Source organism: Equus caballus, chromosome 10 (assembly GCF_041296265.1).
Source record: "Equus caballus isolate H_3958 breed thoroughbred chromosome 10, TB-T2T, whole genome shotgun sequence".
NCBI lineage: Eukaryota > Metazoa > Chordata > Mammalia > Perissodactyla > Equidae > Equus > Equus caballus.
The window spans coordinates 22,682,104-22,694,975 of record NC_091693.1 but is presented as its reverse complement, the minus strand read 5'-3'; the positions used below and the strand labels follow the sequence as shown (position 1 = coordinate 22,694,975).

Here is a 12,872-nt window from a genome sequence, read left to right as displayed (position 1 = left end):
TTTTGTTGCTTTTTGGCTTTCAAGATCCCCAAGTTTTCACTAGCCTTTATATACACAAAACAAGACAAACAAACCTGTGCACCTTAACACACCAGGAGTAACCAAGAGATGCTATTTCAGACAGGTCGAGAAAAAGCCCTGTGCACACCACCAGGAAATCCAAACCCCAGAACTGGGGACGGGGGAAAATGACCGAAGCTGGCAGACTCAAAAATGAAGACTGTGGACTAGACAGGGTTTCAAAACAAAAGGAAATTGCAGGCCAGAAAGCTGATTAGATCAACAGCTCAACACAAAGAGCTGAGCTCAGAAATCAGAGGAACTTACCCATGGCCCTCAGAAACTACAAGAAAGACAGAGACCTCAGAAAGTGTTCAGAAGTACCGTGCCTCTGTTTCTTATTGTACCTGAATGCCATCAGAAGTTAGCTTCAGATCCTGTTGCTCCCAGCATATTTGTTAAATAACAAAACTTGAACTGAATAAATTTCAAAGATTAGTTGTTTTTATAAATCAATTTATGTAGTAGGCAGCATCCCAGCCAGCAAGTTGAGAGGAGCTCTGAGAGCTGTACAAACTGGAAGGCTATTATGGGCAGAAGGGGGAAGGAATAAGGAAACAGCAGATTACCTCAGCTTCTGTTAGGGATAGAAAGGGTCCATGTGGCAGATTACCTCATTGGTGCTGCCCAAAATTTCAGACTGAAAGGCTGGGATTCCAATCCCAGGGAAGGTTGAAACTGCAATTCAATTAGGTATTAGGATTCAGTTTGGTGATGTGGGCTTAGCACAAGTGACTCCATTTGGGGCCTGTTGTGTCTTTTCAACATCACAGATCTGAGCTGCATCCAGAATCTTCACCCAGTCCGTACAGGGTTCCTCTACCTCTTTGGGGTCTGGAGAACCCAACAGAGCATCATTCTCTCAAAATTAACTGCTGATGTGGAGAATGCACAGCTCTAACACTGCCTCTCATCTCTGCTTGGCATTGTTAGGCCGTTAACGTCTGTTACAGAGTGCAAGGAGCCACCTTATCCAGCACCCCAGTGAATGCACGTGCAGAGAGTCAGTCCTGCTCTAGCCCACCCACCCTCAACCACCCTTCATATGCTCATTCTTGAATAGATGGCACCTTTGGATGCCCCCTCCCGGGAATCTTTTCTTGCAACTGCACACCTGCATCATGTCATGGGGGCCTCAGAACTTCATTAATAGCAGCCCCTTCCATTTCCATGTGAATCATGCATCCGGGTTCCCTTCTCTTCCTGACCATATTGCTAAATGCCAGGAACCAACATTATTTGTGTTGAGATGTGATGGTAGTGTGTAGGGCTCAGAGGTGCTGTACTCCTTTCTCTGAAATAGTGCTACTGAAAGAGGAGACAGGGAGAGCAGCTGAAGCACCACGGGGGACAATTATAAAAATGAAATTTCATGACCCTACTGCAAATCTGCTGCACCATCATTTCTTAGAGTGACATATTGCAAAGAATCAGCTTCTATAGGATCCCTGGATGTTTCACATGCTTATTACAGCTTGAGAAGTAATGTTTAACTAAATGGTCCTCAATACTGGTTCCTCATTTAGGATCACCTGGGGAGTGTCAAGAAATACCATCATCTGTGCTCTTCTCTCTCCCCCACTTCCATTCTGTCAGTTGTTAAATCATCAGGATACATTTCTGAGAGAGGATCTCAAGTTCTGGCCCACGGGGAAGTAACAGGGGTCTCCTCTGCATGGATATTGTAGAGGCATCTTGGTGCAGTCACATCCGTCATGCTGTAGCAGGATTTGGGATGTTCCTAGGAGGAAAATGTCTCTAAAGACAGAAGAGGAGAAACTAATGTTAACACCTTCAGGTCAGAGCTGTTTTTTCTTGTATTCTTCCTATGGCAAAGGACAGGGAAGGGCAGCCTTTTCTGCAGTTCAAAGTCCTTCAGCCTGTGGTTTTTGGAGGTGGCCAAGGAAGGTATATTCATTTGCTAAAGACACCATAACAAGAATCATGAACTAGGGGGCTTAGAAAACAGAAATTTATTGTCTCACAGTTCTGGAGGCTAGAAGTCTGAGATCAGGGTGTCAGAACGCCGTGCTCTCTTTGAAGGTCCCAGGGGAGAATTTGTCCCAGACCACTCTTCTAGCTTCTAGATCATTGACTTGTGACAATATAACGACATTCTTCACATAGCATTCTCCCTGTGTGCATATCTGTCTCTAAATCTCTTTTTTTAAAATAAAGATGACCATCATTTAGATTAGGGGCACAGCCTACTCAAGAAGGATCTCATCTCAACTAACTATGTCTACAAGGACTCTACTTCCAAATAAGGGAACATTCTGAGGTACTGCGGCTTAAGACTTCAACAGATTATTTATTTTTTGAAACCCTACCATTTTTATTTTATTTTTTATTTTATTGAGGTCATATTGGCTTAGAAGATTGTTTAAATTTCATGTCTACGTTGTTATGTCTCAGTTTCTGTATAGATTGCATCGTGTTCACCACCAATAGTCTAGTTTTAATCCACCACCATACACATGTGCCCCTTTACCCCTTTTGCCTTCCCCCACCCCCTTTTCCTCTGGTAACCACTAATCTGTTCTCCTTATCTATGTATTTGTCTGTTTATCTTTCACATATGGGTGAAATTATATGGCATTTCGCTTTCACTGTCTGACTTTTTTCACTTCGCCTAATACCCTCAGGGTCCATCCATGTCATCACAAATGGCACAATTTTGTCTTTTTTAATGGATGAGTAGTATTCCATTGTGTATATATACCACATCTTCCTTATCCATTCATCCGTTGACGGGCACTTGGTTTGCTTCCACATCTTGGCTATTGTGAATAATGCTGCAATGAACATAGGGGTGCATAAGTCTTTTTGAATTGTTGATTTCATGTTCTTTGGACAAATACCTCATAGTGGAATAGGTGGGTCATATGGTAGTTCTACTTTTAGTTTTTTGAGAAATCTCCATACTGTTTTCCATAGTGGCTGCACCTGTTTGCATTCCCACCAGCAGTGTATGAGGCTTCCCTTCTCTCCACATCCTCTCCAACACTCGTTATTTTTTGTCTTGTTAATTACAGCCATTCTGATAGGTGTGAGGTGATATCTCATTGTAATTTCGATTTGCATTTCCCTAATAATTAGTGATGTTGAATATCTTTTCATGTGCTTGTTGGCCATCTGTATATCTTCTTTGGAAAAATGTCTGTTCAGGGGGTCGGCCCCATGGCCAAGTGGTTAAGTTCACGCACTCCGCTTTAGCGGCCCAGGGTTTCACTGGTTCGGGTCCCAGGCACAGACATGGCATCGCTCCTCAGGCCATGTTGTGGCAGCATCCCACATGCCACAACTAGAAGGACCCACAACTAAAAATATACAACTCTCTACTGGAGAATTTGGGAATGAACAAACAAACAAACAAATAAACAAGATTGGCAAGTTGTTAGCACAGGTGCCAATCTTTAAAAAAAAATCTGTTCAGATCCTCTGCCCATTTTGTTTTAAGTACCACCACTTGGGATGGTATTCTCTTTTTTTAAAGATTGGCACCTGAGCTAACATCTGTTGCCAATCTTCTTCTTCTTCTCCTTCTCCTCCTTCTCCCTAAAGCTCCCCAGTACATAGCTGAATATTCTAGTTGTAGGTCCTTCTGATTGTGCTGTATAGGACAGCACCTCAGTGTGGCCTGATGAGCACTGCCATGTCTGCGCCCAGGATCCAAATCGGTGAAACCCTGGGCTTCCCTAGCAAAGTGCATGAACTTAACCACTCTACCACGTGGCTGGACCCATCCTCTGCCCATTTTTTGATCGAATAGTTCTTTTTTTTGTTGCTGAGTTGTATGAGTTCTTTGTATTTTGGAAATTAACCCCTAGTGGATGTATGATTTGCAAATATTTTCTCTCAGTTGCTGGGTTATCTTTTCATTTTGTTCATGGTTTCTCTTGCCGTGTAGAAACTTTTTACTCTGGTGTAATCTCATTTGTTTATTTTTTCTTTTGTTTCCCTTGCCTGAGTAGACATGGTATTCAGAAAGACTGATGTCAAAGATTGTAAAGAGTCTATTGCCTGTATTTTCTTCTAGGAGTTTTATACTTTCAGGTGTGACATTCAAGTCTTTAATCTATTTTGAGTTCATTTTTATGTATGGTGTAAGATAATGGTCTACTTTCATTCTTTTGCATGTGGTTGTCCAGTTTTCCCAACACCTTTTATGGAAGAGACTTTCCCTTTTCAATTGTATGCTCTTGGCTCCTGTGTCAAAGATTACCTATCCACAGACATGTGGTTGTATTTCTGGGCTCTCAATTCTGTTCCATTGATCAGTGACTGTTTTTCTGCCAGTACAATGCTGTCTTGATTACTATAGTTTTGTAGTATAATTTGAATTCAGAGAGTCAACACATTAATTTTTATGGAACACAATTTAACCCATAACAGAATGGCTATGTTGATGCCATAAAAAGCCAAATTCAAAATATGTGTTTTTTCAAGACAATGAGAGAGCGGTCTAGAGAAAAGAGAAAAGAAGAAAAGGAAAAATGTTATTCTCAGACAAGTATTGAGTCCTAGGTTGTATGCTCTGTCTTATCTTCCTCCTGAAATGCCGTGATTTTATAACTTGAAAGCCATTCCTTCTCTGTCTCTGAGATATTGAACCAAGAACAGAATGTGTTAGGTGTATGTAAGTGTGTTTCTGTGTGTATTGTACAATTTCAGATACATTTATCAAGCTACATAAGAAGCAGTATACACCTCTGATGAAAATCACTGAGATATTTTGTGGATTTATTGTGGAGATCACAATAGTATTGATCATAGGTAATTCATGAAAATTTGACTTTATTTTGTTGTTTAAATATTTTGCTCAAACTTGTTATGATGTACATTACTTTAATTTTACCAAAATAAAAATTATCACAAATTTGGCACAACACCCATTTTATTTTTTTATATTTCTTAAATTGGAAATCTGGCTGAGTATTCTGACTAGGGCATCACAAGCCTAAATCCGCCAGCCTGGGCTCTATTCTCAAAACTCTGAGGAAGAATCTGTTTCCAGGGTCTTAAATTCTTGGCAGAATCAACTTCCTTCCTACAGTTTCCTCATGTGCTTGCCCATATCCCATCTTCAAACTCAGCAATAGCATGTTACATCCCTCTCATGTTTCAAATCTCTGATATCCTTTTGTACCCCATCTCTTTGCCTTCTCTTCCTACTTGAAAGGCTCTTGTAATATGTTGGGTCTACCAGATAATCAAGGACAATTCACCTATTTTAAGTTCAGCTTATTAGTAACCTCAATTTTAACTGACATATTCATTTACCAGGTACCAAACCTAACCACCTAGGTTATGTTACACTCAAGATTGGAGATTTTCCTATAATATTATGACACCGGTAAATCTGCTGCAATTAAAAATATTATTTTTAAACGATCAATGCATCTAACGCAGTTTATCTCTTGTGATGTTTTCTTATATGAAAGAAGCAAAGAGGAATGTGTCCTTAAAAACTTTAGTTGTCTTATTATGTTTCACTTTTTATGGTAAAGCTTACAAATACAAGCTTCTAAGAGCACATACACGTCAAAAGAAAGTTATATTTTAGAATTACCACAATAAAGAACGATTTTTTTTATCATGTCAGTCTTGAGACATAAAAATTCTTGTGGCACTATAGTTTTTCAGTCTGTAAGTAGGCCTTTCAAAGGGATGGCTGGGCACCTCTTTCTGACACTGAACCCTGGATTCTAGTAAACAGCCTCTCCTGTTAGATCTACTGTATCTGATTCTGTACATGCTAACACAAAAGAAAAGAGAAAATGTTATTGAGTGTTGTTCATCCAAAATTTTACCTGCCCCTCTCTAATATAGATTCAATTCGTGGAGTATTCAGGGGACTATTATATGAGAAAGATTTTTCCCCCTGAACTGAAATTAGAAATTAGGAAATAAAAGCAGTTTATCAAAGAGGTGTCTGCCATCCCACATTCACTGCAACATAGTTTACAATAGTCAAGATTTTGAAACAACCTAGTGTGTATTAAAGGATAAATGGATAAAGGAGATGCGAGATATATATATATATATATATGCACATACATAAACACACACACACATATATATAAAATGGAATATTATTTAGTGTTAAGAAGGAAATTCTGCCACTTGGAACAACATGGATGGACCCTGAGGACATTACATTAACTGAGATAAGTCAGATGGAGAAAGAAAAGACTGTATGATCTCACTTACATGTGGAATCTAAAAAAGCCAAACTCATCAAATCACAGAGTGAAATAGTGGTTACCACAGACATGGGTTTGGAGAAATAGGAGAGATATTGTTTAAGGGCACAAAGTTGCAACTAGGAGACAAAAGATCCTGGAAATCTAATGCACAGCATAGTGAATGTAGACAACAATGCTGTGTTACAGTCATCAAACTTACTAAGAGTCTAGGTATTAATTATTCCAACCATGAAAAAGAAAGAATAATTCGGTGATGTGAAGGAGGTGGTATAGCTACAATGTAATCCTATTACAAGATGTGAAAGAATCAAATCAACATGATGTACCCTTTGAATTTACACCATATTCTATGTCAAATATATTTCAAGAAAAAATTGAAATTGAATTGACTGTTGCAATTTGATCATAAATGATGGAACAGATGAGTGGGGGAATCAATCAGGGACCTCCATTGTGCCCTCTTCCACCTCCATCACCCCTAGACCCACCCATCCTCTCACTCTTCCTCTTTTCCCCTTGCTACATCCTTCATTTGTCCTCCTGTGACTTTAGACATCTACTAAAACTCCACCCACCACCTGACATTCATCCAAACCCTTTGACTTCAATATTGTACTCTCCACTTCTATTTTGAGACATTTCCACCTCCAACCCTCTGTGACTCTTATTCTAGGGACCTCAGTCTAACCTTCTTCAGACTTCGTCACCTCTGCAAAGTCCATTGTCCATGCCCTCCTTCCTCTTGCCTTCTTTCTATGCCCAATTCCAACATCTCATCCTAAGCCCTGTGACTTCTATGCCCATGCACTCTCATTCAACCAAGCCCTCAATTCTCAAGCATCATCAATACCTTCAGGAACTCAACCCACATTCTGTATGCATTACACCCAACTATATAACTACTGGCACTTTCCCATGGGTTCTTTAGCTCATTCAGGCCTCTGTCCTCTCTAGCTGTCTTATTGTCCCCTACCAATTTGGACTTCCTGCTCTTGCACAAGGTTTCCTCTAGTGCCATCTCCTTTTCTCACACTGTCTCCAACTTGGACTGTTATCATATACTAAGATCTGCCTATCCAATCTGAATTCACCTTTTCCCCTGACCATGTTTTTTAAACTCACATTTGCCTTACATTTTCATTCCATTAGCACAATTGTTCCTGTGGCCTTATGCACCCCTTATGTCCCCAGATCCCAATATCCCCTCTACTTTCACCTCCTTGCACACTTTGCCCACTGGCACTTTCATCCCTGGCATTGCACTTTAATACTTAACCAATATTAAAAATCCTTTGCCTTTTCTCTCTCTGTTCACTCTCTTCCCCTGCACTCTGTATAACCCCAAGCCCCCAGGCTCTCTACACCCCCATATTATCCTTACATCTCCTTTGTCTGGTGTCCTATTCTTACTCCACTCTACCATATACCTACACACAGTCACTCCCCCAAACACTCCAAGTTTCCCAGCATGTTCTCAACATAAGAAGACAACGCTCACAGAACATTTGAAGTGATGTGCATTATAATAAACTCCCCTTGTGACTGTTGCAGGTTTAGGAGGGCTACAAAGGGTGGGAAAGCCCCCTTTGCAGGCATCCAGAAGACTGAAGATGCAACTCTTCTGTGTAATATCATGTAATTGGCATATACACCTGCATGATGACTGTGATTTCATGAAAGAGTGTGACTGAGAGTTTAGGCGAGTGTGTGTATTTATAAATGTTTACAAATGTGAGTGTGAGTTTTCATGTATTTAATGTGTTCATGTATTTTCTGAACATGCAATTGAAATTGTGTGAGCATGTGACTGTGTATGTGTACTAGAATGTGACTATGTATGACTGTATGTTTGAGTCCGTGAGTGAGTGCGCATGTATGCGTGTCTTTGCATCTGTGTGTATGTGTGTGTGTGTGTATAGGATAGATTGTCCACTATTATAGCTCTAACAGCTAGATTTACAATTTGGGGTAACAGCATAGTGAACTTGGATCAAAGATATAATTCGTCTGTAAAAAAAACCTAAAGAATTAAATTGAACTCTTAATTTATATTCATTTTTTTCTTGACCCATCAGAAATATATTCCTTAATTAAAAGATTAATCATAATTCCTTACTGAAAATTTTGCATGTAAGTGTAGGGGACAATGTTGACCATTTGATGGTCTTAAATAAAGTAAGTAGCATTGCCTTGCCTGATAGTTACAAGAATGATAGAAGCTACCTGTTAAACCATTTGACCCCAGTGCTTTCTTTGTGAGAGACTGTTTTAGAACCTTCTCTCTTTCCTTTTTTAATAGAGAGAACGTTGGTTTATAACATTATATAAATTTCACATGTACATTATATTTTGACTTCTGTATACACTAAATTGTATTCACCACCAAAAGTCTAGCTTCCATCTGTCACTGCACAAATGTCCCCCTTTACCTCTTTCACTCTACCGCCACTCCGAGTGCCCTCTGTTAACTACCAGTCTGTTCTTTGTATTTATTGTCTTTGTTGTTTTATCTTCTACTTATAAATGAAATAATATGGCATTTGTCTTTGTGTGAAATTTCGTTTAGCATAATACTCTGAAGGTCCATGCATGTAGTTGCAAATGGCAAGATTTCATCTTTTACATGGCTGAGTAGAATTCCATTGTATTCCATCATATATATATATTGCATCTTCTTTATCCAATCATCTGTTGATGGGCACTTCAGTTATTTCCGAGTCTTAGGTATCTGTGTAAATAATACTCCACTGAATATAGCTCCATGTATCTTTTTGAATTAGTGGGGATTTTTTGGATAATGACCCAGAAGTGGAATACCTGGATATAGTCTGATTCTGCTTTCTCTCACTAGTGAGGGTCGAACCTGATAAACTATAGTTTCCCAGCAATTTACATATTAATTGATATTGAGTTGTGCAACTGAGGACTCTGATATCTAATGTACATTATTCTGGTCTTGTTCTTCTTGTTACTTGCATTTCTTTTTAAATCCTCATCAGATATTTTGACATATTTCATTTCTTTTTTCTTAATTTATAGTGTAGCTCCTTTGTATGAAATTTTGAAAGAACTCACTTTTAGGTGGAAATTCTCAGTAAAGTAGAACATCCAGGAGGAAACACATACTTGCTGCCAGTCCTTCATGTGTCAAACCTAAGTGCTTTTTGCTCTCCACCATGTGAACGACTGTTTGTTCCAGGGTTCATGGAAAAGAAAGAGGCTCTCACAAACACGCCTATAGTCTCTTAAGAGATACTAGCTGTAAACATGTAGTTGTTCTTGGTAATTAGTACTTGTGAAAAAGTTTTCCAAAGTATTCTCAGCTCCCAAGCCTGTTACTGCCAATGTCGCTACAGGTGAAGTGATAATTGCAGTTCCGAGGGGAGGTGAGGTCACAGAATCACAGACTCAAATCTCAGGGTCTGGCTACCCCTGTTGCACACACACTGACTGCTTTGACCTCCATGCTAATCCCATCATCCAGGCAGCAGAATAAAGTCTGTGGATTCTCTCTATATTCATCTGAGAGCCAGAATCTGTAAGGGAAGGAGTTATATCAGGAGTCTGGGTAAGTGAACATATGGGACAAAGGGAATCTTCTGTGTATGAACCTGGTTCAGTGCCAAAGCCATGTAGGAAGGTGGAATAAATCCTGAGGCGTGAGTTGAAGTAGTAAACAAAGATGGAGTCCTAGACCTTCCACCAATTCCTGTTGGTTCCTCATGTAGTGTAACACAATCCCCACTGACAGTGATTGTTGTGGCTTAACCCAAGAGGTAATAAAATCTGATTTTTAATACACTTAAGGACTGTAGTTCTGGAGTTAATCTGCTGTTCAGCCTACTTTGCAGGAATCATAGACATAAATTTCAGGTTTCTAGAAGTGCACCCATAATACCTTCACACTTATAATAATAAGAGTAGGATGAACTTACAGGAATAGTCTGATCCTGCGCTGAAAAAGTGTGTATAGAAGCAGCTGCTGGAGTAGGAATGTTTTCTCTAACTCTGGGTGTATGAAATGCTCAATAGATGTAATCATTGTGTCTCTATTGATTACGGAGAGACTGTTCCCACTTAAAGTTAAGGAAAGAGCATGTAAGAAAAATAGACCTTTATGAGTTTCAGACAACATTTTTAGGCTCAAGTGTATCTTGTAAGGTTTCTGCTGCTTTTAAATGTAATAATATCAATTGAAAAAATGTATGTCATCTATAAAATACATAAAATTTTTGCCATGACATTGCATGTTGCATGTGTCTTGTATTTTAATATTTTTCACAAATCTTGCCTTACTGCTAGTAATTTTATTTAACTGAGCCATTAATAAATAGACATGTACATGATCCAAAATTAAGAATAATTTCTTACTACTACAAACTATCATGCATCAGTGTCTCTGTCTTGTTCCTGTGACTCAGGCCATTGTACTTTTGTTCCTGGAATAAAAACAAATGAGTCTTTCTGTTTCTATCCTAATATTTAGACATTCTTGCATTCATTAAAGCAAACTTGTCCTGAGACAGGATCCTGCAGTTTTAGACTGCAACCAGAGCATCTACATTTTATTAAGATCTCTAAAGCTTTTTTCAAAGTTTGTATTTGCTTATAAAATAAATCTTCAAATATAAGTGGAAACTTGTTATTACCAAATTTTAAAAATAAAACACCACCAATCTAAACTGAAATGACAAGGTGAAAAAACAAAACTAAATTGAGATGTTTTTGAGAAACACAGCTAACTAATATTTTTATATATTGTGGATTAAATGCACTATCTTTGTTACCACCCCAGCCAGGTTCAAATCTTTATTTTGCCCGTAACCAGTGAGTGAACTTAGAGGAAGCAGTTAACCTCTCTGTGCCTGTGTTGTCTTCATCTTTATAAGGAATGGAACAGTACCTGCCTCATGAATTTGTGATGGATAGAGAAGTTACTGCATGTGTGGCCTTCATAGCACTGATTTGTACATTGTAAGTGGTCTTAACGGTTATAAATTCAACTCTGTGATGCCTCTAAAGGACAGAAAAAGTTTAAGTAATTATATCCAAGTAGGAACTGTTGCTAGGCGAATGTTAGATTTCAGTTGACATGGTATGTGTGGTCCATGCCTCTTATTCCCATGCAGGATCCTCTAGCTCAGAAGACAAATATCAGTCGTTGATAAATGACAGAATGGTCGCCAGTGAATGGCAGTAGGAATCATCTTCTCATTACAGACTACATTTGGAATCCTGGGGAATTTCTCTCTTCTTTACCATTATCTTTTCCTGTACCTCACTGGGTGTAGGCTAAGATCCACAGATTTGATTATCAAGAACGTGATTGCAGCCAACTTATTGGTCCTGTTCTCTATGGGAATCCCCCATGCATTGTCATCTTTTGGCTGGTATCAGATCTTCGATTATTTTGGATGCAAAACTTTTTACTATGTTTGTGGAGTGGGCAGGGGTATGTCTATTAGCACCACCTGCCTCTTGAGTGTCTTCCAGGCCATCATGATCAGCCCCAATAACTCTAGGTGGGCAGAGCTTAAAGTGAAAGCTCCAAGGTGCATTGTCCCCTCTATTCTCCTGTGCTGGATCCTGCAGGTGCTGGTAAATGTAGTTTTTCCTATGTTTATGACTAGCAATTGGAGCAACAAAAACATCACAAACCAAAAAGATTTTGGATACTGTTCCGCTGTTCAGCATGACAAAATCAGAGACTTTTTATATGCAGCATTGCTATCATCCCCTGATGTATTCTGTTTGGGGCTCATGCTCTGGTCCAGCAGCTCCATGGTTTTCATACTGTACAGGCACAAGCAGAGGGTCCAACACCTTCGTAGAACCAATGTCTCCTCCAGGTCCTCCCTGGAGTCCAGAGCTACCAAAACCATCCTTCTCCTGGTGAGCACTTTTGTCTATTTTTACACCCTTTCCTTCATCTTTCGAGTGTGTTTGGCTCTTTTTAACAGTCCCAACTGGTTTCTCTTGAACACCAATTCAGGAATCACTCTGTGTTTTCCAACCTTAAGTCCCTTTTTGTTCATGAGCTGTGATTCCAGTGTATCCAAGTTCTGCTTTACCTGGATAAGGAATACAAAATCTCCTAATATTATACGAAACATGTAAATTGTATGTATTTATGCAATGCTCATTTCATAATTTACTCATCCTCCTCAGAGATCCAGGTACAATTGTGAGTGGCTGACCAAAGAATTTAAACAGGACATGCTGTGCATCTTCTCCAAAGTCAACAATAAGTTATAGTAGTATTCATGATGAAATATTATATAATTCTTATGTAGGTACTTATGTGATTCAAGTTTTGCTAATGCTTACTTTGGAGGAGTTCAGAATTTATGCAATAATACACTCCAGGTTGCAAAACAATCTGGATATTATGGAGAAGTTTTTGAATGTGTAACAAATTTATCATAGCAAATTTCCCAGAAATGAACTAGGTATGAAATTTAAGAAGAGGTACATGAAAATGTAACAGCATGTGGCAGATCATTAGGGTAACTGAAGGCAATGGTGTAGAAGGGAAGTTCAGTAACTGAGTAAAGCTTTTGGGAACCAGGTATGAGTTTTGTACATTATATCCTTAAAGAGACA

General features: G+C 39.0%; 1 protein-coding gene across 1 annotated transcript; it reads left to right on the top strand.

The window, feature by feature from the left end:
* Nucleotides 1-11,361: 11,361 nt before the first annotated feature.
* Nucleotides 11,362-12,518, top strand: EQUCABV1R923 (vomeronasal 1 receptor equCabV1R923). The gene is given in 2 exon segments (XM_070224913.1): nucleotides 11,362-11,458; nucleotides 11,461-12,518. Coding segments are annotated over 2 exon segments (1,023 nt in total). The 3' UTR covers nucleotides 12,387-12,518.
* The last annotated feature ends 354 nt before the right edge of the window (nucleotides 12,519-12,872 follow it).